At 39.4% G+C, this 22,634-nt stretch overlaps 1 protein-coding gene across 12 annotated transcripts in view; it reads left to right on the forward strand.

The window, feature by feature from the left end:
• ANO4 (anoctamin 4) overlaps window positions 1–22,634 on the forward strand; it is a 405,675-nt gene that overhangs the window by 354,708 nt on the left and 28,333 nt on the right. For all 12 annotated transcript variants that reach the window (XR_013350859.1, XM_077846039.1, XM_077846035.1 and 9 more), the window contains 5 exons: window positions 8,713–8,749; window positions 10,792–10,903; window positions 11,871–11,928; window positions 12,067–12,164; window positions 13,909–14,051. Coding sequence is in view for 11 of the 12 variants with exons in the window: in XM_077846039.1 (XP_077702165.1) it covers window positions 8,713–8,749; window positions 10,792–10,903; window positions 11,871–11,928; window positions 12,067–12,164; window positions 13,909–14,051 (448 nt within the window). In the remaining variant the exon portion in view is untranslated. The remainder of the gene's footprint in view (window positions 1–8,712; window positions 8,750–10,791; window positions 10,904–11,870; window positions 11,929–12,066; window positions 12,165–13,908; window positions 14,052–22,634) is intronic.

The raw sequence follows: 22,634 nt of genomic DNA on the forward strand, positions 1-22,634 counted from the left end.
CTTAATTTCCTGGTTGACCCTTTCATCTTTTAGCAAGATGGTCCTTAACCTCCACATGTTTGAGGTCCTTCAAAACTTCTTGTTGTGATTTAGTTCTAATTTTAAGGCATTATGGTCTGAGAATATGCAGGGGACGATCCCAATCTTTTGGTATCGGTTCAGACCCGATTTGTGACCCAGTATGTGGTCTATTCTGGAGAACATTCCATGTGCACTTGAGAAGAATGTGTATTCAGTTGAGTTTGGATGTAAAGTTCTGTAGATATCTGTGAAATCCATCTGGTCCAGTGTATCATTTAAAGCTCTCGTTTCTTTGGAGATGTTGTGCTTAGAAGACCTATCGAGTATAGAAAGAGCTAGATTGAAGTCACCAAGTATAAGTGTATTATTATCTAAGTATTTCTTCACTTTGGTTATTAATTGATTTATATATTTGGCAGCTCCCACATTCGGGGCATATATATTGAGGATTGTTAAGTCCTCTCGTTGGATAGATCCTTTAAGTATGAGATAGTGTCCCTCTTCATCTCTCACTACAGTCTTCGGGGTAAATTTTAGTTTATCTGATATAAGGATGGCTACCCCTGCTTTCTTTTGAGGACCATTTGAATGGTACATGGTTCTCCAACCTTTTGTTTTCAGGCTGTAGGTGTCCTTCTGTCTAAAATGAGTCTCTTGTAGACAGCAAATAGATGGGTCCTGCTTTTATATCCAGTCTGACACCCTGCACCTTTTGATGGGGTCATTAAGCCCGTTCACGTTCAGAGTTACTATTGAAAGGTATGAGTTTAGTGTCATCATGATATCTATTCAGTCCTTGTTTTTGTGGATTGTTCCACTGAACTTCTTCTTAAAGGGGAATTTTAAGAGTCCCCCTTAAAATTTCTTGCAGAATTGGTTTGGAGGTCACATATTCTTTCAGTGCCTGCCTGTCTTGGAAGCTCTTTATCTCTCCTTCCATTTTGAATGAGAGCCTTGCTGGATAAAGTATTCTTGGTTGCATGTTCTTCTCATTTAGGACCCTGAATATATCCTGCCAGCCCTTTCTGGCCTGCCAGGTCTCTGCAGAGGTCTGCTGTTACCCTAATACTCCTCCCCATAAAAGTCAGGGATTTCTTGTCTCTTGCTGCTTTAAGGATCTTCTCTTTATCTTTGGAATTTGCAAGCTTAACTATTAAATGTCGAGGTGTGGAACGGTTTTTATTGATTTTAGGGGGGGATCTATTTCCTGGATCTAAATGCCTGTTTCCCTTCCCAGATTAGGAAAGTTTTCAGCTATGATTTGTTCAAATACTTATTCTGGCCCTCTGTCCCTTTCGGTGCCCTCAGGAACCCCAATTAAACGTAGGTTTTTCTTCCTCAGGCTGTCTTATATCTATCTTCATGGTCTTATAATTGTTTGTCTCTTTTTTCCTCAGTTTCCCCCTTTGCCATCAACTTGTCTTCTATGTCACTCACTCGTTCTTCCACCTCGTTAACCCTTGTCGTTAGGACTTCTAGTTTGGATTGCATCTCAAACGATTGATTTTTAATTTCTACCTGATTGGATCTAAATTCTGCAGTCATGAAGTCTCTTGAGTCCTTTATGCTTTTTTCTAGAGCCCCCAGTAGCTGTATAATAGTGCTTCTCAATTGGCTTTCTGACATTGAATTGTAATCCATATTTTGTAACTCTGTGGGAGAGAGGACTGTTTCTGATTCTTTCTTTTGAGGTGAGGTTTTCCTTCTAGTCATCTTGCTCAGTGCAGAGTGGCCAAAAACAAGTTCTTTTGGGAAAAGGAGAAAAAGAGAGGAGAGAAAGAAGGAAAGAAAAGAGAAAAAGAAAAAAGAAAAAAAGGAAGAAAAAAAGAAGAAAAAGAGATAGAAAAAGAAAGAAGGGAAAAAAGGGTTGGGGGAAGCAAACAAATCAAAAAGCAAAAAACAAAAAACAAAAAAACACTGGGGATGTATCTTCTGATTCTGTATACCTTAAGTCCCTTGACTTCCCCTGGAACTTGTCCGTCTAGCTGGTCTTCTGGGGGAGGGGCCTGTTGTGTTGATTTTCAGGTGTTAGCACTTGGGGGAGGTGCTCTGCCCCCGGCCTGGTGCAGGGCTCAGTGGGTGTTGTTTACCCCGTGAGGCCCCAGGAGGAACAGCCGCAGTGGCGGGGCCAGCTCTGGAGCCCTGGAGTCAGCCCCCGCAGTAACTCCAGAGCTCTCCGTCTGCAGAGCCTGGAGGCTCCGGGGCGGGGCCGCTGATCTGCTCAGCTCGGGGCAGGAGCGTCGTTGCTGTCCTGGGCCCTCCCAGCCTCTGCCTGTCCCCAGGGGAGGCCGGATCCTGGGCTGTGTCCCGGTGCCCTGTGCTCCGGGGCCTGCGCTGTTGGATTCGTGCTCCCGCCCCGCAGCCCCCTCTGCACTGAGCCTCTTCCTCTGCCTGAGCCCCTCCGAGCTGCTCCGGGTCCCGCCATGCGCGCTGCAGCCCTTAGGGAGCTTGGCACGCTCTCCCGGGCGCAGGTGTCTGTTAGTGTCCCAGGGAGCCCGAGGGCATCCCTGCCCTCCTGGGGTCCTGCTCCAACTCCCTGCGAGCCCCTTTCCGCCCGGGAAGGTTGGTGCAGCTCCTGCTTCTCCGGGACGGGGCTCTCCTGTCCTGGGGACACTCGCCCCGGCCTTAGCCCGGCTCCTTGCGGGGCCCCTCCCCCTTAGAAGCCTTTTATTCCTTTATTTCTTTTTTCCCGTCTTCCTACCTTGATAGAAGCACGAACTCTTCTCACTGTAGCATTCCAGGTGTTCTCTCTTTAAATCTCAGGCCGAATTCGTAGATTTTCAGGATAATTTGAAGGTTATCTAGGTAATTTGGTGGGGACAGGTGATTTGGAGACCTTACTCTTCTGCCATCTTGCCCCTCCTCCAAGATTTTATTTTTTTTAAGATTTTATTTATTCATGAGAAACACACAGAGAGGGGCAGAGACACAAGCAGAGGGAGAAGCAGGCTCCCAGCAGGGAGCCCAAAGTGGGAATCTATCAGGACCTGAGCTGAAGGCAGATGCTCAACCACGGAGGCACTTAGGAGTCTGAAAGATTTTATTCATCTATTTGAGAGAGAAGAGGGAGCATGAGCAGGTGGCCCATGACGTGAGGTAGGGGTTGATCCCAGTACCCCGAGATCAGGACCTGAGCCCCCAGGCACCCCTCCCACCATTTCCTTCTGATTCTGAGTGACAGGAAAGTGGTGGGTATCCAAAGCATTGTTTAAGCTAACCCTCAAGGGACACCTCAAGATGGTGCTTGGGTTAATTTCGGGCTTTTCCCAGCTCTGTATTTCAGCCTGGAGGCCTCTGCTGAGCCCCCGACTCCTACATCCAACTGCCCATCCCGTTGTCCTCACCCGAATCCCCTCTTTTCCCTCCAGAGTTGATCCCTCCAGTTTCCCCTGAGGCAGCTGCTCAGGCTGGAAACCTTAGCTTTACCCTTGACTCTTCTGTTTCTCTCCCTGTCTGTCTCCAGCGTTTGAGCACTTCTCACATATCTCCAAGTCCCCCTTTGGTCCATGACCCCAGCAGCCCCCACTTGGGGGCTCTCTAGCTGGTCTCCTGGCTCCCACGTTTAGACTCCTCACAACAGCTCATGTGCGTGTCTTACGTGTGAGCCAGCCCCTGTGTCAGAATAAAAGGTCGTGTCTTCCTGTGACCTCTGCTTCTGGCCCCAGCAACATGTATGACCTTGTCTCCTCCCTGCTCACTCTGCCCGTCCTGCTCCAGGCTGGCCTTCCCTGTGTTCCCCGAATGTGCTGGGCATGCTCTCACTCCAAGGCTTTTTATTTGCCTGTCTCTCTGCCTGGAATAGCTTCCCCATGGCCTCTGCATGGCTTGCTCCCTTACCTCCTTCGTGTCTCTGTTCAGATGTTACTTTTCTAATACAAGGCTTCCACGGTCACTCAGTTTTAGAATTGTAACCTGTTCCTGCCACCTGACAATTTCCTGTCTCCTTGCCTGCTCTGTGTTTCTCTGTGGTACTTATTACCCTAAAATATGCTGTTTTTAATTTATTTAATATTATATGTCTTCTCCATTGGAATATAGGCCCATGAGGGCAAAAACTTTTGGCTATTTTTTTTTTTTACTCTTACTATTTCCCTGTGTCTGGAACAGGGCCTAGCACATAGTAGGCTCTCAGTAAATTGTTGTTATTATTTTCAGAACAAATAACATTATTTGCTGACATTGTTAGATTTGAGATCAACCTATACATAAAAATACTGACATTGGGGATGCCTGGGGAGCTCATTGGTTGAGAGTCTGCCTTCAGCTCAGGTCGTGATCCCAGAATCCTGGGATTGAGTCCTGCGTGGGGCTCCCTGCAGGGAGCCTGCTTCTCCCTCTGCCTGTGTCTCTGCCTCTCTCTGTGTACCTCATAAATAAATAAATAAAATCTTTTTAAACATTAATAATAATAGTAAACAATTTAGCATTAAGTCAACTAGTAATCACTAAACTAATGAAGTAGTTGATTTATTATTACTGCTTTTACTATTACCATTTATTGTTATTATTAAAATACACAGGAACCTCTTTATTATTTTAGAAATAAGTTTCAGAATCCAGAAGTTCTAAAAATGATAAAAGGGTAGTTGTTGATCACTTGACATATGATTGTGTAACTCTGCAGTCAAGTGGAGGTTGAGAGTGCATGTGTGGCACCCCTGGCACTCTCCTCTCCAGGACTCTGCTAGCCTTAAAGCTAATCGTGGAATATATGCACTGAGAAGGGGGTGATTCATAGTGAAATTAACCAAACAGCCAGAGCAGTGAAAGATTCTGCGTCCAGGTAATTTGCAATGAATTAAAGCTCTCTTTTTCTCTAATGTCTTGTTAAAATTTAATTTATACATCTGAAGAAATAAATACATGTGATGACTCTATAAATACATGGCTGCTCATACATTTGGAGCAGAGATACCAATGTTGTCAGAGTCATGCTTTAACTGGAAATCCCGCAATCTCTACTTCCTGAGACACAACCAAGAAAAGAGAAAGTAAACTAAAAATGGAGAAAGGAGCATAGGAAGTGGGAAAACTATATAGTTATGGACAACACAAAGCACTTACTATGTGCTGGAAGCTAGACTACTAGGCGTTTCCATGTTTTATCTAACAAGCATTTCAGAGTCACCAAAATGGATGATGTATAGTCTACACATGTACTATTCTTACAAATACACTTAAGGGGTATTTTCATTTATTTCAGGTACAGGTGAACACCTTAGGTGTTCCAATTCTCACCAACACCAGACTAGAAATACAGAAAGTTACTCAGGCAAGAATTCTGACAAGGGCAGAAAATACAAGCCATAGCAAGGGAAAAGAAAGAAAAAAACATACGTAAGAACTCTCAAAGAAGCACCATCCAAGACCTTTTTTTTTTTTTTTTTTTTTTTTTTTAAAGATTTTATTTATTTATTCATGATAGTCACAGAGAGAGAGAGAGAGAGAGGCAGCGACACAGGCAGAGGGAGAAGCAGGCTCCATGCACCGGGAGCCCGATGTGGGATTCGATCCCGGGTCTCCAGGATCGCGCCCTGGGCCAAAGGCAGGCGCCAAACCGCTGCGCCACCCAGGGATCCCCATCCAAGACCTTTTTGTGTGAGAAGCAATCAGCTTACTGTCCTCAGCCCTTCTCTGATGACATCCCCAGCTCAGCACACACATTCATAGTCCTCTCTTACCCTCTAAAGCCTTGCAGGTTTCATTATGAAGGCAACTGAGTGTGTAATATAGTTTGGAAAGGTTTTCATCAGAATATGCAAAAAATAAAAAAGTAAGTCCTTAAGAAGCAAGTATCACATAAGTGACAAATGACAGACTAGTAACTATAATGTAGTTTTGACCAGTTCATAACGAAACTATCTGCTGGCTTTTGAAATTACTCAATTTAAGATATTTTCATGACCCTACAATACGCATCTTTATAGCTACATAAATTATTTTCAACTATTTAAAATTTTGGCCATACTGGTCTTGCCAAAAAAAAAAACAAAAAAAAAAAAAACCCATTTAAACATGAATCAGTAATACTTTCCATTGATTGAATATAAAGACCTTGAGAGCTAGATTGGTTTTTAACTTATGTTCAGTACGGCCTCTAATTTTTAAATAATATTGTTATAGGTCATATACCCTGTTGTCCAACCCTAACTGAAGAAGTAGCTCTATAAGGGGTGTCTATTTTCTAGATTTTATGATGTGTATTTACTCTTTTTTGTTTTGGGGGGGTTATGTATTTACTCTTATGTAGTATGTACTTTAAAAATAAAATCTGTTTGATAAAAATATTCTACGTTTGGGGGCACCAGAGTGACTTAGTTAAGCATCTCTTGATCTCAGGGTCATGAGTTCAAGCCCTACATTGGGCTCCCAGAGTAGAGCCCCCTTTCAAAAAAAAAAAAAAAAAGTATTCTGAATCCCAACAAAATATTATGCTTCTTATTGACTGGCTAAGGGGCACTTCCTAGTTTTCATCTTATTTCTTCTTGAAAAATAAATCCTTCAGAGATGGAATGAATAGGTTGGATTTTTCTTGCTCCTTATCATACCATTTAAATCCTATGCTTCTTCACTAGGGACCAAAGAACATCTCAATATGGTTGTCACAAACAAAAGGTGCCAACAAAGAGTATATCCCAGGAGGAAACTAAAAGTTATAACCATCCTTTTTACCCAGCCATACCAATAAGAATCTGCTATTTCATTATACTCTGAACAGTGAAAACCACAGTGTTTTATTCCAAAAAGTGAACCAGAAAATACGGCTTGCATCAGACCAAGCCCACATGCACTGACTAGGTAGACAAGATCAAAATAGAAGTACTCATAGCTTCTTGTGGAAATGTACCTAAGATTAGAAAGCTTTTCAACAGTCACAGATTTTAACTCACAATTTGTGGCATCCAGTTTGGAAACATATTTTCTACCACTTTTATCAGAACAAACCATCCATGATTTCTATCTCAACTGCCTGATGAGAAATCAAACCTTTTCCAGAAAGCACTCATCTGAAGGTCTCTTGCTGGCTGTCAGGCCCTCTGTTTATGTGCCCTTTGTGGTTGCATCCTGCTCAAAGCCTCACTGTCCATCTGTGTGTATCTTCAACATTTACAAAATGTTCACAGATACCATGGATTCCAGTGATGTCCTTGTATACTTTGCCTTATTTTTCAAAAGGTTAATATTAATCATATTTTGACTTCCAGGCTGCTCCTCTTTTGAGTCCCATTTTTTTCAGTGTCCAAACCAAAATAACATTGGCATGTCACCAGCTACGAAGACCTGTGGGACAAAAATGCAAAGTGAGGCACGTAGACAAAAGTGTGTCAACACAAAAGACAGAAAGGATAAACTGGATAATCAAAAATTGTATTTTGAAAAGGGTGTCTCACCAGTCAAATCTAATTTTCCTTGAAAATTACATAATTAACTTTAATGATAGAGTGTATTTGTAACAGTAAAAATATAGTTTATTAAAACATCTGTCCTGATCTGTGGTTAACTGGTATTTTTCAGATAAAATGTGTGACTGTACCACAGGATTTCTTATTGAAAATCACACCAATTTCTTTTAATTTTTGACTCCAAGAGCCTGTGGCTTCTATACACAAAATTTGATACCTTGACCATATAAATTATCTTACTATAGCAAACTATAGTCCTTGCTGAAAGTTTAAAGTCCTACAATCAGTATTTTACCTAATTCTGTAGTTAGCAGAAGTCTTGGATAAGAGAATTCAAAAGTTTGGAAGGACTTTTTAAGGTCAATGAGTCTAATACCCTTTCTCAGTCACGTAAAAGAAAAACAGTGGTCTGAAGAAGAAAGGAGGTAATGTGCCCAAACGCTACAGCTTGCTGGCTGGAAGAAGAGTCATAATTCCAGCCTAGGGAATTTTAACCAATGTATGTTCACTCTTTTAATCTAAATGTGGTCTTAATTTTCATGTTTTTCCAATCCCTTTGTCTAGTTTTCCTTTCCAGCTTACCATCTCTCATTTTAGAGAAGACGCTTGTTCTTTTTCTCGATTTATACCCTTTCTGGGGAATCTCCTAGAGCTGGGTTTTCCCTGAACTGTAACCCCTGCACTTCCATATACACATGCATACACATGTGTGCAGATGCACTCACACACATACACACACACACACACACACACACTCACACTTTCCCTTCCCTCTTAGGACCCTCCATTTACCAGATGGCTGGGTGAGTTAAGGATGCATCTGATGCACTAATGGAAAAACAAGAGTATCAAAACCTTAGGAGTTCCCAGGAAGGTTTCATTACTTCTGTATTTATGAATGCTCTCATTTAGAAAATACAACAGTCCATAAACAATGAGATTACAAAATCTTACCATCAGAATCAGTCCTAGAGATGCCGAGGTCCAGGGATGTTGTGATTTGCCCAGCATCCCTTACCAAGCTGGCAATTAGAAGCAGCAAGCCCTGTTGCCACAGAATTATCCACTCCCACATAGACAGTGAGATTTTTAAAATAGTAAAATGGGACTTTGTGCATTTCTTTCTTGCCCTGAAAGGACACAACTGTTTGTTTACAATGTTTTCATTGTTGAGTAACAGTTAATGAAATTATTTTCACTCATGACTCGATTACCTATTTCCTTATACTTACGGATTTTATAGCATCAACAGGGTTTTTTTGTTAAATATATGAAATTTATTTTACAGCTCTATGAAAAAGTTGCGCTTCTTCTGACAAATTTAGGTAAGTGAGACCCTTCTTATTTCATGGCACAATATTGTAGTCTGGGAATTATCTTTTTAAAGATGTCTCTGAAACACTGCTGAAAAGAAATATATTCTTTTTATTTTGAATTGCATACATTAGTTCTTTGCCTTCAACAGGACATTTTCAATACATCTAGTAACTGGGGGATCATTCCTATTTAAAGCTTTCAAACCAGTCATAAACATTATCTCTCAGGAGCTAATGTAATTTAAAGCAGGTTTTCTCTTCATGCACAAAAAATATAGTAGCACAAAAGGAGTGAATAAAATGCCCAGAGCCATTTAGAGTTCATTTGCTATCGCCTATAATTTTTATTTAATTAGAGATGGATCAGGTTTTCGTGGCACATGAATCCACAGCAAGGTTAATTGCTTTGAAGACTGGGGGCCTTTTGCCAGGAATGTAGGCCACCTAACCATTACTGACATTTATAGAAATAACATTCATCTGGACAAGTCACCCCTGAGAACACTTCTCTGACTTCATAAAGCATTAGAACAATCTGGTAGCTGACTGTACCCTGCACATTTTCCACATTTTCAAGATGTAGAGATTGTCCCAATTTTATTAATGAAACATTAGTCATTTTACTCTATGCAAGTTGAGAAAATTACATGCTCCCACACACATACACCTATTGTAGCACGTTCCCATAGGTAGCTTGTCTGGAGGGGGAAGAAATCACAAAAGTGCCTTTATTTATAATAATCATTATAATACAAGATGCCATTGATTGAGCTTTTCTATCTGCCAGATACAGAGCTAGCTAGGTACCAGGCATGTCTCTTTTAGTGTCATTAAAATCCTCCATCATTACCACCCCTTGCCCAAAAGACAGAAAGAGGCTTATATCCACAGAAGAGGTAACTGCCTTGGCAGATTGTGTCCAGTGGCACCTTGATCCAGGCTGGCAAAGGTGCCAGGGAGATACAGCCCTGGCCCATCTGTGGCTGGGATGCCTGGGCACCCACCCAGCTGCCTGACAACCTGAGAGACCTTCCTGTGTAACCAATAGTTCAGTAGCAGAAGTGAAGTAAAACTAAAACCCTTTAAAGATACTTTGTCTTTTTTTTCCTTCAACAGCCTTGTTAAATATGATTCTCCCTCCCCTTCTCAGATATGCTCGCAGCAAGCATTTTGAGTGATAATTAGCGGAAAGGGAATTGATGGGGTAAAATAGTAAAAAGCAGTTAGAAGCTTAGGAAATGTGGAAACAGAGAACATACGATGGCATTAAATACATTTTCTTTGGTGTTGCTTGGGTTGAGGATACAGTTCCTGGGGAAGGAAAGGTAGGTGCATTTGATGTGAGGTGTCAAGTTGTACGTTTGATTCATATTTTGATTCCTAACACTGTCCAAAGAGCATTTGCTTTATGGAAGTCAAAATACAAGGAGATGAGAATTGGTGCCTGACTGAGGTCAGGATACTGTAAGATACAGATGGTGATATACAATTAAAGCTCTAAAATGAGGTCATCCCCTTGGTATTTGTCTATAAGAATGAAAAATGATGGATGAGAGTGACAGGCACAGAAGTCAGAGAGTCTCAGCATTCTGAGAGGGGGTCTGCCTCCCTCTTATGCAGCAGCACCAGGCATTTCACCAGAATAGAATTTGAGAAGAAGGAATTAATAAGGAGCCGGGAGGGGACCTGACCCCACCCAGGCCCTACCCCACAGGTGGAAATTAAGGGCAAAAGGGAATGAGGCCCCTTCAGCCTGGCTGTCTCCTCCAGGCTCTTTGAACACCCCATCACAGCAGAACAAACCAGATATTCCGTACCCTCCGACACATCAGTCAGTGCTGCTCCCTGCACCCTTGTTGGGACTGTTCTGCAAGCTTGAGGATCCCATGGGTGGTCCATTCCATCACATGCCATACATAGGCAAACTGGGGTCTCCTGTGGCTCCCTTGGGACACCTCTGCTCCCACCCTATGTGTACAAGGAGTGGGGCAGAGGGAGCTGAGGAGGGGTCAAGTGCAACCTTGCAAGCTCTACTCCCCTTTTGTCCACAGAACAGCCTCGCACAGAGTCAGAGTGGGAGAACAGCTTTACCCTGAAGATGTTTCTCTTTCAGTTTGTCAATCTGAACAGCTCCACATTTTACATCGCATTCTTCCTTGGAAGGTAAGGACCTGGTCTCTCCATGGTTCTGCAGGCCAGGGACAGAGCACTCAGTGGTCACTGATGAGGGTGACAGAGGAGCACCTCCTTTAGAGTGATCTATAAAAGGGTAAAAAGAGATCAGCCTCCTCCTCTCCCTTCCCATTCCCCTCCTGGAGAATGGTGGCTCCACTCACAAGTGACCTATGCACCATTTCTTGCTAAGGTTCACAGAGGAAAAGCATTTGCACAAGTGAAGGATGGATTTTAAAACCTGTGGGCTCCCTCTGCACCTGAGTTAGGCCCCTGGATCTCACATCTATATGAGCAGGGGGCCTAATGGGGAGGGTGGCCTGCAGTGTGTCCTGGACATCTGCCTTCACATAGAGGGAAGGATATCCAGACAGGAAAGGGCTGACACAGGATGCCAGAGGAGAGTGGGCAGCTTCTGAATCCAGCAGTGCTAGGATTGGGAAAGGCTCCTGTGTTAAGTAGTCAATGTCCTATAAATTCCTTTGCACTGGGAAATATTTTGTGAGATAAGAACCAGAAACAGGTGACTTTTGGGTTTTGGTGGGACAGATACAGTCGCTTCCCTCAGTATCAAGCTACGTCAGTGTGGACTTCTAGTCAAACAGTAAAGCTGTTTTTTTTTTTTTTTTAACTATTATTCAAAAAGATCAGAATGTGTTTCAGTCCAACATGCTGTGTGTTACACAGGCCAGAGCACTTATTTAACAGAAGATGTTCAGAGTCACATGCAAGCAGCAAGAGCTGGCCTCTGTGGTCAGCAGCCCAGACAGTTCAGAAGGAAAATTTTCCCTGGAGAATTCCAGGAGCTGCAGTACGTACAACAGCCCTGGAGTTTCCTGATTCTCTCAGACCTGACTATACTAGTCCTTTTCACTGGATGGTGTGCCAATCTGAGCATAATAGTCAACAAGAGCTTAGACCTACAGATACTAATGGTTTGTTTTTCTGTGTGTTGAAGATTTACAGGACACCCAGGTGCCTACTTGAGGCTGATAAACAGATGGAGACTAGAAGAGGTCTGTATCCTTCCATCACTCCTTATTTTCTACCCCATTGCAGTAAATAGCCTCGGGCAACTTTGTGCAGATTAGAAACCAGACACTCTTTCTTCCTCTCCATTGATTCTGGAATCTCTGTGTTTGCTTACCTCGCAGTGCCACCCTAGTGGATGCCTTATTGATCTCTGTATGCAAATGGGTATTATAATGGTGCTAAAGCAGACCTGGAATAATTTCATGGAACTTGGCTACCCGTAAGTACCATAGACCTCTACCATTGAGATGCAGCATTGCTCATTATTGGCTTTTCTAGGTGTGGCAAGTAAGATAAGCAATGCAGACTCAGCAGTTAGGCCAGTACAGGTGCGTAGAGCTCAGTGTTCATGCTCAGTGACTCAAAGGCAGTCATGAAAGTAATAAACGTTGGCTCTTTAGGAAGATTCAGTATAAGGAGTATCAACAGATAGTGAATATTCTTTTAAACAAAGTCTCCATGGGGCCCTAAATATTGAACACTTGCTTGCAGCTTCTTTAAATAATGCCTCCGACCCTGAGGCTCTAGCACTGCGAGGCTCTCACTAGTTATGACCCATTAACTAGATAGAGCTCTACTCCCCCACCCCCATAATAAATCAGGATTGGTAATTTTTTTAAATGACCTTAAATTCAAACTGTACAGGAAAGGAACTTATGGAAAAGAGGAAAGTTTAGAGATGCAGAAAAGAAACTGGAGTCAACATATCTTAACCAGCAAAAATATGATCATCTAGTATAATAGTTTAAGTTGATGACAACAGGCAAAAAGTTGAATCATTTTTGTAAAGGTAACCTTGACTTCTGCTCTGTTTGTTTAGCTCTGGTCAGTGAAGTTTTAAAGAAACATAAATCAGCAACTTCTATTTCTGCTTTAATTCCACACCTACTGGTTTTCATGTCAGCTTGGTTAGAGAACTCTAGGTTTCAAGGAGGACCACTCATCCAAAACAATTAGCTAGAACTTGGTTCACTTCGAAAAAGTCACCTCTTAGCTCTCAAAACCTATGCCAGCAATTTTCCATTCTTAGATTTATTTCTAGAAAATGTTTTCCAAGTGCCTGCTGTTTTCTATAAAGCTTTTTTATAAATGCATAAAATTTAAAAATTAGCACTACATGCTACTTTAAAGTATAAGCCATAATTTATTAAAATGTCAGAGACATCAAGAGAACATTTTATCTTCTAGTCTAATATGGATAGAGAGCAAAATTGTGAAGGAGGTCATTTGTCTTTGATACCCACCCCATTATTTCCTTTATTTCACAATTTGTTTGGGGGCTATTTTAGGCATGTCTACTCTTGGTTACCCCTCAACTTGTCCTTGTCCCCTATAGCATGCAGACCTGATCCCCACACCCATTTCCTCAACCCTGTTCCATATCATAAGATGCACTCCTGAACGTTATTGAGGATTAATGTAAGAACCTTACCAGTGTAAGATGCATTTTACCAGGAATCAGAGCCCCTGTCAAGCTCACACTAAAAGCAGGCAAGTTGTGGATGCGCAGACTTCAGTGTGCCAAAAGAGGAAGCATTTAGTGGATTTGCAGAACTTCCAGGCCCTCAGTCAGAATATGCAGGTCAGCGTCCACATGGTAAGACTGCCCATGGGTCCTGAATTAAGTCAGCTAGGCAAACCTTCCTCTACTCTGAGGTCTGGGTGTTGCCATGGTGCTACAGGATCAGTTTCTAGATGTTCTTAGTCCTCTACCCAAACTTCCAAGGAGACACGGAACATGAGACAATTTCACGAATAGTTAGAAAGTCATTCTGTTCACTTGCAAGTGCAAATGCATGAGATATAGCCATTGATATTGTCTTCCTAATCCAAGGTTTTTATTTCCTTAGCAGCCTATCCTAAATATTTTTAAACTGTGGTTCTGTATTTGAACTCTGTCTTATAACTTAGGTCTTGTGAATAGTCATCTATTTCTTTTTTAAGGAATTGATCTTGTTGTGCAGGTTAATTCAGAATTGGTGGACCAGAAGGAAAGTACGACAAGAACACGGACCTGAAAGGAAAATAAGTTTCCCACAGTGGGAAAAGGACTACAACCTTCAACCCATGAATGCATACGGACTCTTCGATGAGTACTTAGAAATGAGTATGCAAATCTCCTGTTTTATCCTATTAATTCTAAATGCCAGTTCTAGATCCCAAGCTATATTCAGCTAGACATACATCCTCTATCATTGAGGCAAGCAGTGTGTAGGGGTTCTCTAGCTGAATGCAGAGGAGGGAGTTTCTTACTTTAAGAAGCTCAATCCATTGAGATGTTGCCAAAAGCCTAGTCCCTTCAACCTCTTCATGACATCGTGTCCTGTCCCTCGTAATCAATCACCAGGAAACAAAAATGGGTTGGAAAACTTGGTGAACCAAAAAAAAAAAAAAAAAAAAGGGAGTTATCACTCACAGCATGATTGATTCATTCATTTAGCAGACATGTATTGAGCTATGCTATGTCCAAACAGATGCTATGTTTGGCACTGGAGCTACAAGAAGGAATAGGGCATGGTCCCCACTCTTAAAGAGTCCATGGGCTAGAGGGGGGAAAGAGATATAAAGGGTAAGTGCAGTAAAGTGTCGATGCTGCAGGATCCATCAGCAGCAGGTATGGGGAGCAGCCATTTCTCTTGGTGGGGATGGCAGGAAGCTGGGAACACTTAAGCTATGCTACACTTACATTTAAGGAATTAGATTTCTTTATTAATCAAACCCACGCTATTTATCTTGTACGTTGTACACGTACCCAAGCAATGTATCCAAGAGCATAGGCCATGGAAACAATACCAGGGTTCAGATCCTAACTCTATCACTTATTACTTATTAACTATGAAACCTTGGACAATCTCTATCTCAATTTTATCACCTCTGAAGTGGGGATAATAATGAAAGTAACTACCTCAGAGGGTTTTTGTGTGGATTAAATGAGTTAATGAACAGAAGGGCTTAGAGCAATGACGAGGCTCATAGGATACACTTGGTACATGTTATTTGTATCATCATTATTTTTTTTTTTAAATTTTTTTAATTTATTTATGATAGTCACTCACAGAGAGAGAGAGAGAGAGAGAGGCAGAGACACAGGCAGAGGGAGAAGCAGGCTTCATGCACCCGGAGCCCGACGTGGGATTCGATCCCGGGTCTCCAAGATCATGCCCTGGGCCAAAGGCAGGCGCTAAACCGCTGCACCACCCAGGGATCCCTGTATCATCATTATTATTTCCCTGTTCTTTTCTCCCAGGGGAGAAAAGTTTAAAAAATTGCTTAGCAAATATATTGAGTGTGTACCAGTTGTTGTCTTTTTAAAATTATGATTAGGCTCTGTAACATTGGGGTAAGAGTGGCTAGGGATGGGCGAGAGTGTGACTTCTGAAAGTAGTAGTTCTGGGAAAATCTGAAAATTAAAGGAGAGGTGGAATTGATGTTTAATGTTATTAGATTGCTTATGTCTTAAGTATCTAGTGATGTTTCTTGGAGGATGATATAATTTAGGAGAAGAAATCAATGTGGGCATTAATAATAAAATTTAATAAAGGAAATTCATTAAGAGAACCAACCATTTTGAGGTCTTTTATTGGACTTTCTCCCATAAAGAAGGAAATGAACAATAATGTTGGTATATTGAGTGCTTGAAAAGAAACTTTTATGTGGCTAGAATTAGTAGTGCTCCAAATACTGCAGTAGCTGCAGCAGGAAACAAATCTCAGAAGCATCACAAGCAGACTAGTGAACCCTGTTTCCTTCTGTTCTTCTCATTTTGTTTTCTTAATGACTTCCCTGCTTTGTTATTTATATTTTTAAATGTATTCATTGAAGTATAATATATAGTTCAGAAAATATATAAGGAACTGTACAGATTAATAAAATTTTACAAATTTACCAATCTCTACAGGTGAGAATTTGGCAAATTGTAGCCTTCAGGCCAAATTGAGTCTACTGCCTGTTTTTGTAAATAAAGTTTTATTGGTTCACAGCTAAATCCATTTATTTACATATTATCTATAGTTGGTTTTGCCCAACCATAGACTTGAGTAGTTTTGACAGACTATCTGGCCTACCATGCCTGAAATATTTACTGTCTGGCTCCTTAAAGAAAATGTTTGCCATGTCATGTGGCCAATCAAGAAATAGAATGTTATCATTATATCATTATCAAAGAAAGCTCTTTGCTTTCTCTCCAAGTCATAACACCTTTACTAACCACTCTCTTGATTTCTAATACCATAGATTAATTTTGCCCTTTTTTTTATCTTCATGTGAATGAAATTGTACAATACGGACTGATTTATAACTGGCTTCTTTCACTCAATAACATGTGTATAAGATTCTTCTGTGTTGGTACAGGTAGTAAACTCTATTTTCATTGTGTAGAGTATTCCTAGAATGTATACCTGAAGCAAAATTATGCAGCAGGTGGAGTTTCTCTTTGATACTCACCTCCATCTTGAGGCACATGTAGGGTTTTTCTTTTCTTTTTCTTTTTTTTTTTTTTTGCATTTCTACTCCCAGATACTCCCCAATGTTCTCTTCTTCACACAGAAGAAGAGCTTAAATTCTATCAAATAATTTTCCTAATCTACTAAAATGTTTCTTCTTTATTACTGTGGTGAATTTTGCTGATTTTTGGTGATATTGTTAAAGTTGTTACACCAACCCAGCAACTTGAGGGAAATACTTAGTCATACTTTTTTTTCTTTATTTTTTAAAAATATTTTATTTATTCATTAGAGACACAGAAAGAGAGAGAGGAAAAGACATAGGCAGAGAGAGAAACAGGCTCCATGCAGGGAGCCTGATGTGGGACTCGATCCTGGGATTCCAGTCAGCTCACAAAAACTCAGAAAGGCAATTCAGTGAGTTCAGGAATAAAATTAATGAACAGAAGGATGTCTTTATCAAAGATATTAAAATTATTAAAAAAGAACCAAGTAGAAATTCTGGAGCAGAAGAATTCAGTGAATAAGATGAAGAATGCAATAGAGAGCATGGATTAGGTGACAGAGAAGGTCAGATGGAAGAAAAAAATAAATGACTTTGAGGATATGAATATAGAAATAATTCAGAAGAGGATAGAGAACTCAGATTTTTAAAAAATGGAGCAACACTATGAGAGGTATCAGATTCAATCATAATAGCAAATATAAGGAGAGGGAGAGGGAGTCAAAGAGTTTATTTAAAGAAAAAATAGCTGAGAACTTTCTAAATCAGGGAAAGGAATTGAACATACAAGTGCACAAAGCTAATAGAACACCATGTTATCTCAATGCAAAACAGATCAACCAAACACCTTCTCCAAGACACATTATAACGAAAATGTCAAAAATCAGTAATAAAGAATCTTAAAGGCATCCAGGGGGAGAAAAAGTAACCTGCAATGGAATCCTCATTAGGCTAGCAGCAGATTTCTCAGAAACTCCACAGGCCAAGAGAGCAGCTTATTTACTGAAAGATAAAAATTACCCACTAAGAATACTTTATCTGGCAGTTATCCCTCAGATATGAAGGAGAAATTAAGGCTTTCCTATACAAACAAAAGTTAAAGGAGTACACCACCACTATACCTGCCTTGCAAGAAATGCTTAAAAGAGTTCTTCAAGCTGAAACGAAAAGATGCTGATTGGTGACTTTGGTACCATATGAAGGTACACAAAACTCTGGTAGAGGTGAAAAAATGAATTTGGAATAGAAAACTAACCTTATAATAGGATAGTGTATTAACCCTTTAACTATAGTATAAAGGTTAAAAGAAAAAAGCATTACAAATAACTATAGCTACTATACTTTATTAGTGAACTTACAGCATAAAAAGGTAAATTGTGACATCAAAAAAACATGAAAAGGGAGGAGTAAAAAGTGTGGAGGCTTTATAGGCAAATGAAGATGAGTTGTTATCAGCATAAAATGGACTGTTTTGCCTATGAGATATTTTATATAAGCCAGATGGCAACCATGAAGCAAAAATGTGGAGTTGATTCATGAAGCATAATAAAAGACTGAGCATATCACAGTGGAAAACACAAACTTAAGAGGTAGACAGAAAGGGAAAAATAAACAATATAAGTACAAAACAACCAGAAGGCATAAGGTAAGATGACAGTAGTAAATCCTTACATATCAATAGTCACTCTAAATGTAAATGAACTCAGTTCACTAATTAAAAGGTACAAAGCGACTGGATGGATTAAAAACAAGAGCCAAATATATGCTGCCATTAGGAGGCTCATTTCAGCTCTAAAGACACACATGGACTCAGCATAAAGGAATACAAGTAGAAACCAAAGGAAAGTAGGATTAGCCATACTCGTGTCAGACAAGATAGAATTCAAGGCAAAAATGGGAACAAGACAAAACTCTTATAAAATAATAAAGGGATCAATACATCAATATAATAACAGCAGGGGACTTAATACTCCACTCTCAGCAGTGAATAGATCATCCAGGTAGACAATCAACAAGGAAACATTGGAAACGAACCAAACTTTAGGCCAAGTAGGCTTAAACACATATAAAACATAGAATGTTCCCTCCAATAGCAGCCGAATACATATTTCTCTCTTATGTACATGGAATATTCTCCATGATAGATCATATGGTAGGACACAAAACAAATGAGCAAATTTAATAAGAGGACTGAAATCATACCAACTAACTATTCCAACCCCAATGGTATGAAACTCAAAATGAGGAAAGCTTTAAATCTACAAATTTTGGAAACTAAACAACACACTTCTGAACAACCAATGGATCAAAGAAATCTAAAGGAAAATAAAGTATTTCAAAAGAAATGAAAATGGAAATACAAAATGCCAAAATGTATAGGAAAGACAGTTTTTTTAAAAAAATTCCAGTACAATTAACGTACATTAGTTTCAGGTGTACAGTACAGTTCTGTACATTACTCAGTGCTCGTCTATGATGAGTGTACTTTTAATCCCCATCTATTTTACTCATCACCCTACCCACTTCCCTTCACAGGAATTGCCAGTTTGTTCTCTATATTTAAGAGTCAAGGTTTTTGGTCTTTTTTTTTTTTCTTTGTTTTTTTTCTTAAACTCCAATATGAATTAAGTCATATGGTATTTGTTTTTCTCTGACCAATTTCACTTAGTATTAGACCCTGTAGGTCCAACCATGTTGTTGCAAATGGCAAGATTTCAGTGTTTTTATGGCTGAGTAATATTCTATTGTATATAAATACCACCCCTTCTTTATCCATTCAGTGCATCTATCAGTGGACTCTTGGGTTGCTTCCATGTCTTAGCTATTTTAAGTAATCCTGCAATAGACATAGGGGTGGGTGCATTGTTTTTTTATTTTGTGTTTTTGTAGTCTTTGGGTAAATACCCAGTAGTAGAATTACTGAATCATATGATAATTGTATTTTCAATTTTTTGAGGAACCTCCATACCGTTTTCCACAGTGACTGCACTTGTTTGCATTTCCACCAACAGTGTACAAGGGTTCCTTTCTTCCCCCACACCCTCCCTAACACTTGTTGTTTTTATTTTAGTCATTCTGATGGGTATGAGGTAATATTTCATTGTGGGTTTGATTTGCATTTCCCTGATGGCGTGATGTTCAACACCCTTCATGCGTCTATTCACCATCTGTATGTCTTTTTTAAAAAGATTTTATTTCTTTATACACAAGAGACACACAGAGACAGGCAGAGACACAGGCAGAGGGAGAAGCAGGCTCCCCACAGGGAGCCTGATGCGAGACTCGATCCCACGACCCCAGGATCATGACACAAGCCAAAGGCAGATAGATGCTCAACCACTGAGACACCCAGGGGCCCCTGTATGTCCTTTTTGGAGAAATGTTTCTTCCATGTCTTCTGCCCAATTTTTCATTGCATTAGTTGGGGGGGGGGGTTGGTGTTGTTTTAAGTTATTTATATATTTTGGATATTAATCCCTTAGCAGGTTCATCATTTGCAAATATCTTCTCCAATTCACTAGGTTGTCTTTTTGTTTCCTTAATGGTTTCCTTTGCTGTGCAAAAGCTTTTTATTTTGATATACTCTCAGTAGTTCATTTTTGCTTTTGTTTCCCTTGCCTTAGAAGACATATCTAGAAAAATGTTACTATGGCCAATGTTGGAAAAATTACTGCCTGTGCTCTCTTTTAGGATTTTTATGGTTTCAGATCTCACATTTAGATCTTTAATCCATTTTGAGTTTATTTTTCTATATAGAGTGAGAAAGTAGTCCAATTTTATTCATTTATGTGTAGCTGTCCAATTTTCCCAGCAACATTTGTTGAAGAGATTTTTTTCACATTGCACATTCTTGTCTCCTCCATCGTAGATGACTTAACCATATAACTGTGGGCTTATTTCTGGGCTCTCTATTCTGTTCCATGATCTATGTGTCTCTTTTGCACCTGTACCATACTGTTTTGATGACTATAGCTTAGTAGTATATCTTGAAATCTGGGATTGTGATACGTCTAGTTTTGTTCTTCTGTTTCAAGATTGCTTTAGCTATTCAAGGTCTTTTGTGGTTCCATACAAATTTTTGGGTTTTTGGATTAGTTTAGTTCTATGAAAAATGATGCTGGTATTTTGATAGGGATTTCATTAAACCTGCAGATTGCCTTGGGGAGTGTGGACATTTTTATAATGTTAATTCTCCCAACCTGTGAGCATGGAATACATTTTCATTTGCATCCTCTTCAATTTTTTTGATCAATGTTTTATAGTTTTCACAGTACAGGTTTTTCACTTCCTTGGTTAAATTTATTCCTAGGTATTTTATTATTTTTTGGCGCAATTGTTAAATGGAATTGCTTTCCTAACTTCTCTTTCTTTTACTTTGTTATTAGTGTGTAGAAATACAACAGATTTATGTATATTTATATTACATTCCACAACTTTACTGAATTCATTTATCAGTTTTGGTAGCTTTTTGGTGAAGACTTTATGGTTTCCTATATATATATCATGTAATCTGCAAATAATGAAAGCTTTACTACTTTCTTAGCAATTTGGATGCTTTTTCTTTTTGTCTGCTTGCTGTGCCTAGGACTTCCAGTACTATGTTGAATAAAAGTGGTGAGAGTGGACATCCTTGTCTTGTTCCTGACCATAGGGGAAAAAGCTCTGTTTTCACCATTGAGTATGATGTTAGCTGTGGGTTTTTCAGATATGGCCTTTATTATGTTGAGATAAATTCCCTCTAAACCTACTTTGTTGAGGATTGTTTTTTTTATCATGAGTGGATGTTTTATTTGTTGAATGCCTTTTCTGCATCTATTGAAATGAACATCTGGTTTTTATCCTTTCTCTTATTGACATGATAAATCATGTTGATTGATTTATGAATATTAAACCACCCTTGTATTCTAGGAATCCCACCTGATCGTGGTGAATGATTTATTTATGTATTGTTGGATTTGGTTTGCTAATATTTTGTTGAGAATAATTGCACTTATGAGATAATAGCTTGTAGTTCTCTTTTTATGTAGTGTCTTTATCTGGTTTTGGTATCAGGGTAATGCTGGCCTCATAGAATGAATTTGGAAGTTTTCCTTTCTCTTCTGTTTTTTTGGAGTAGTTTGAGAAGAACAGGAATTAACTCTTCCTTAAATGTTTCATAGAATTCATCTGTGAAGCTATCTGTCCTGGACTTTTCATTTGGTGGAAGTTGTTTGATAACTGATTCAGTTTCGTTGCTAGTAATCAGTCTATCACATTTTCTATTTCCTCCTGATTCAGTTTTAGGAGATTATATATTTCCAGGAAATTATTTCTTCTAGCTTGTTCCATTTCTTGGCATGTAATTTTTCATAATATTCTCTTATAATCCTTTGTATCTCTGTGGTATTGGTTCTTATTTCTCCTTTTTCATTTCTGATTTTGAGTCTTTTTCTTTTTTTTTTTTTTGATGAGTCTGGCAAAAAGTTTATCATTATATTGATCTTTCCAAAAAAATCATCTCCTGGTTTCATTGATCTGTTCTAATATTTTTTAAATTTTCTATTTCATTTATTTCTGCACTAATCTTTATTACTTTTTTCCTTCTACTGGTTTAGAGTTTTGTTTGTTCTTTTTTTCTAGCTCCTTTAGGTATATGGCTAGATTGTTTATTTGAGGTTTTTCTTGCTTCAACGTAGGTCTGTATTGCTATAATCTTCCCTCTTAGAACAGCTTTTGCTGCATCCCAAAGATTTTGGACCACTGTGTTTTCATTTTCATTTGTCTCCATGCATTTTTTTTTAATTTCCTCTTTGCTTTCTTGGTTGACTTATTTAATTTTTTAGTAGCATATTATTTAACTTCCATATATTTATGTTCTTTCTAGATTTTTCCTTGTGTTTGATTTCTAGTTTCATAGCATTGCAATCAGAAAAGAGTTATAATATAATTTCAGTCTTTCAAATTTGTTGAGATTTGTTTTGTGGCCTAATGTGATCTATTCTGGATAATGTTCTGTGTGCACTTGAAAAGAGTATGTATTCTGCTGTTTTAGGTTGGAATGTTCTGAATGTATCTGTTAAACCCATCTTTTCCAATGTGTCAATTCAAAGCCACTCTTTCCTTGATGATTTTCTGTTTGGAACATCTATCCATTGATGTAAATGGAGTGGTAGATTTTTCTACTATTATTTGTACTATTACTGATTACTTCCTTTATGTTTGTTAATAGCTGCTTTATATATCTGAGTGCTCCCATGTTGGGCCC

This window comes from Canis aureus, chromosome 13 (assembly GCF_053574225.1).
Source record: "Canis aureus isolate CA01 chromosome 13, VMU_Caureus_v.1.0, whole genome shotgun sequence".
Classification (NCBI taxonomy): Eukaryota; Metazoa; Chordata; class Mammalia; order Carnivora; family Canidae; genus Canis; species Canis aureus.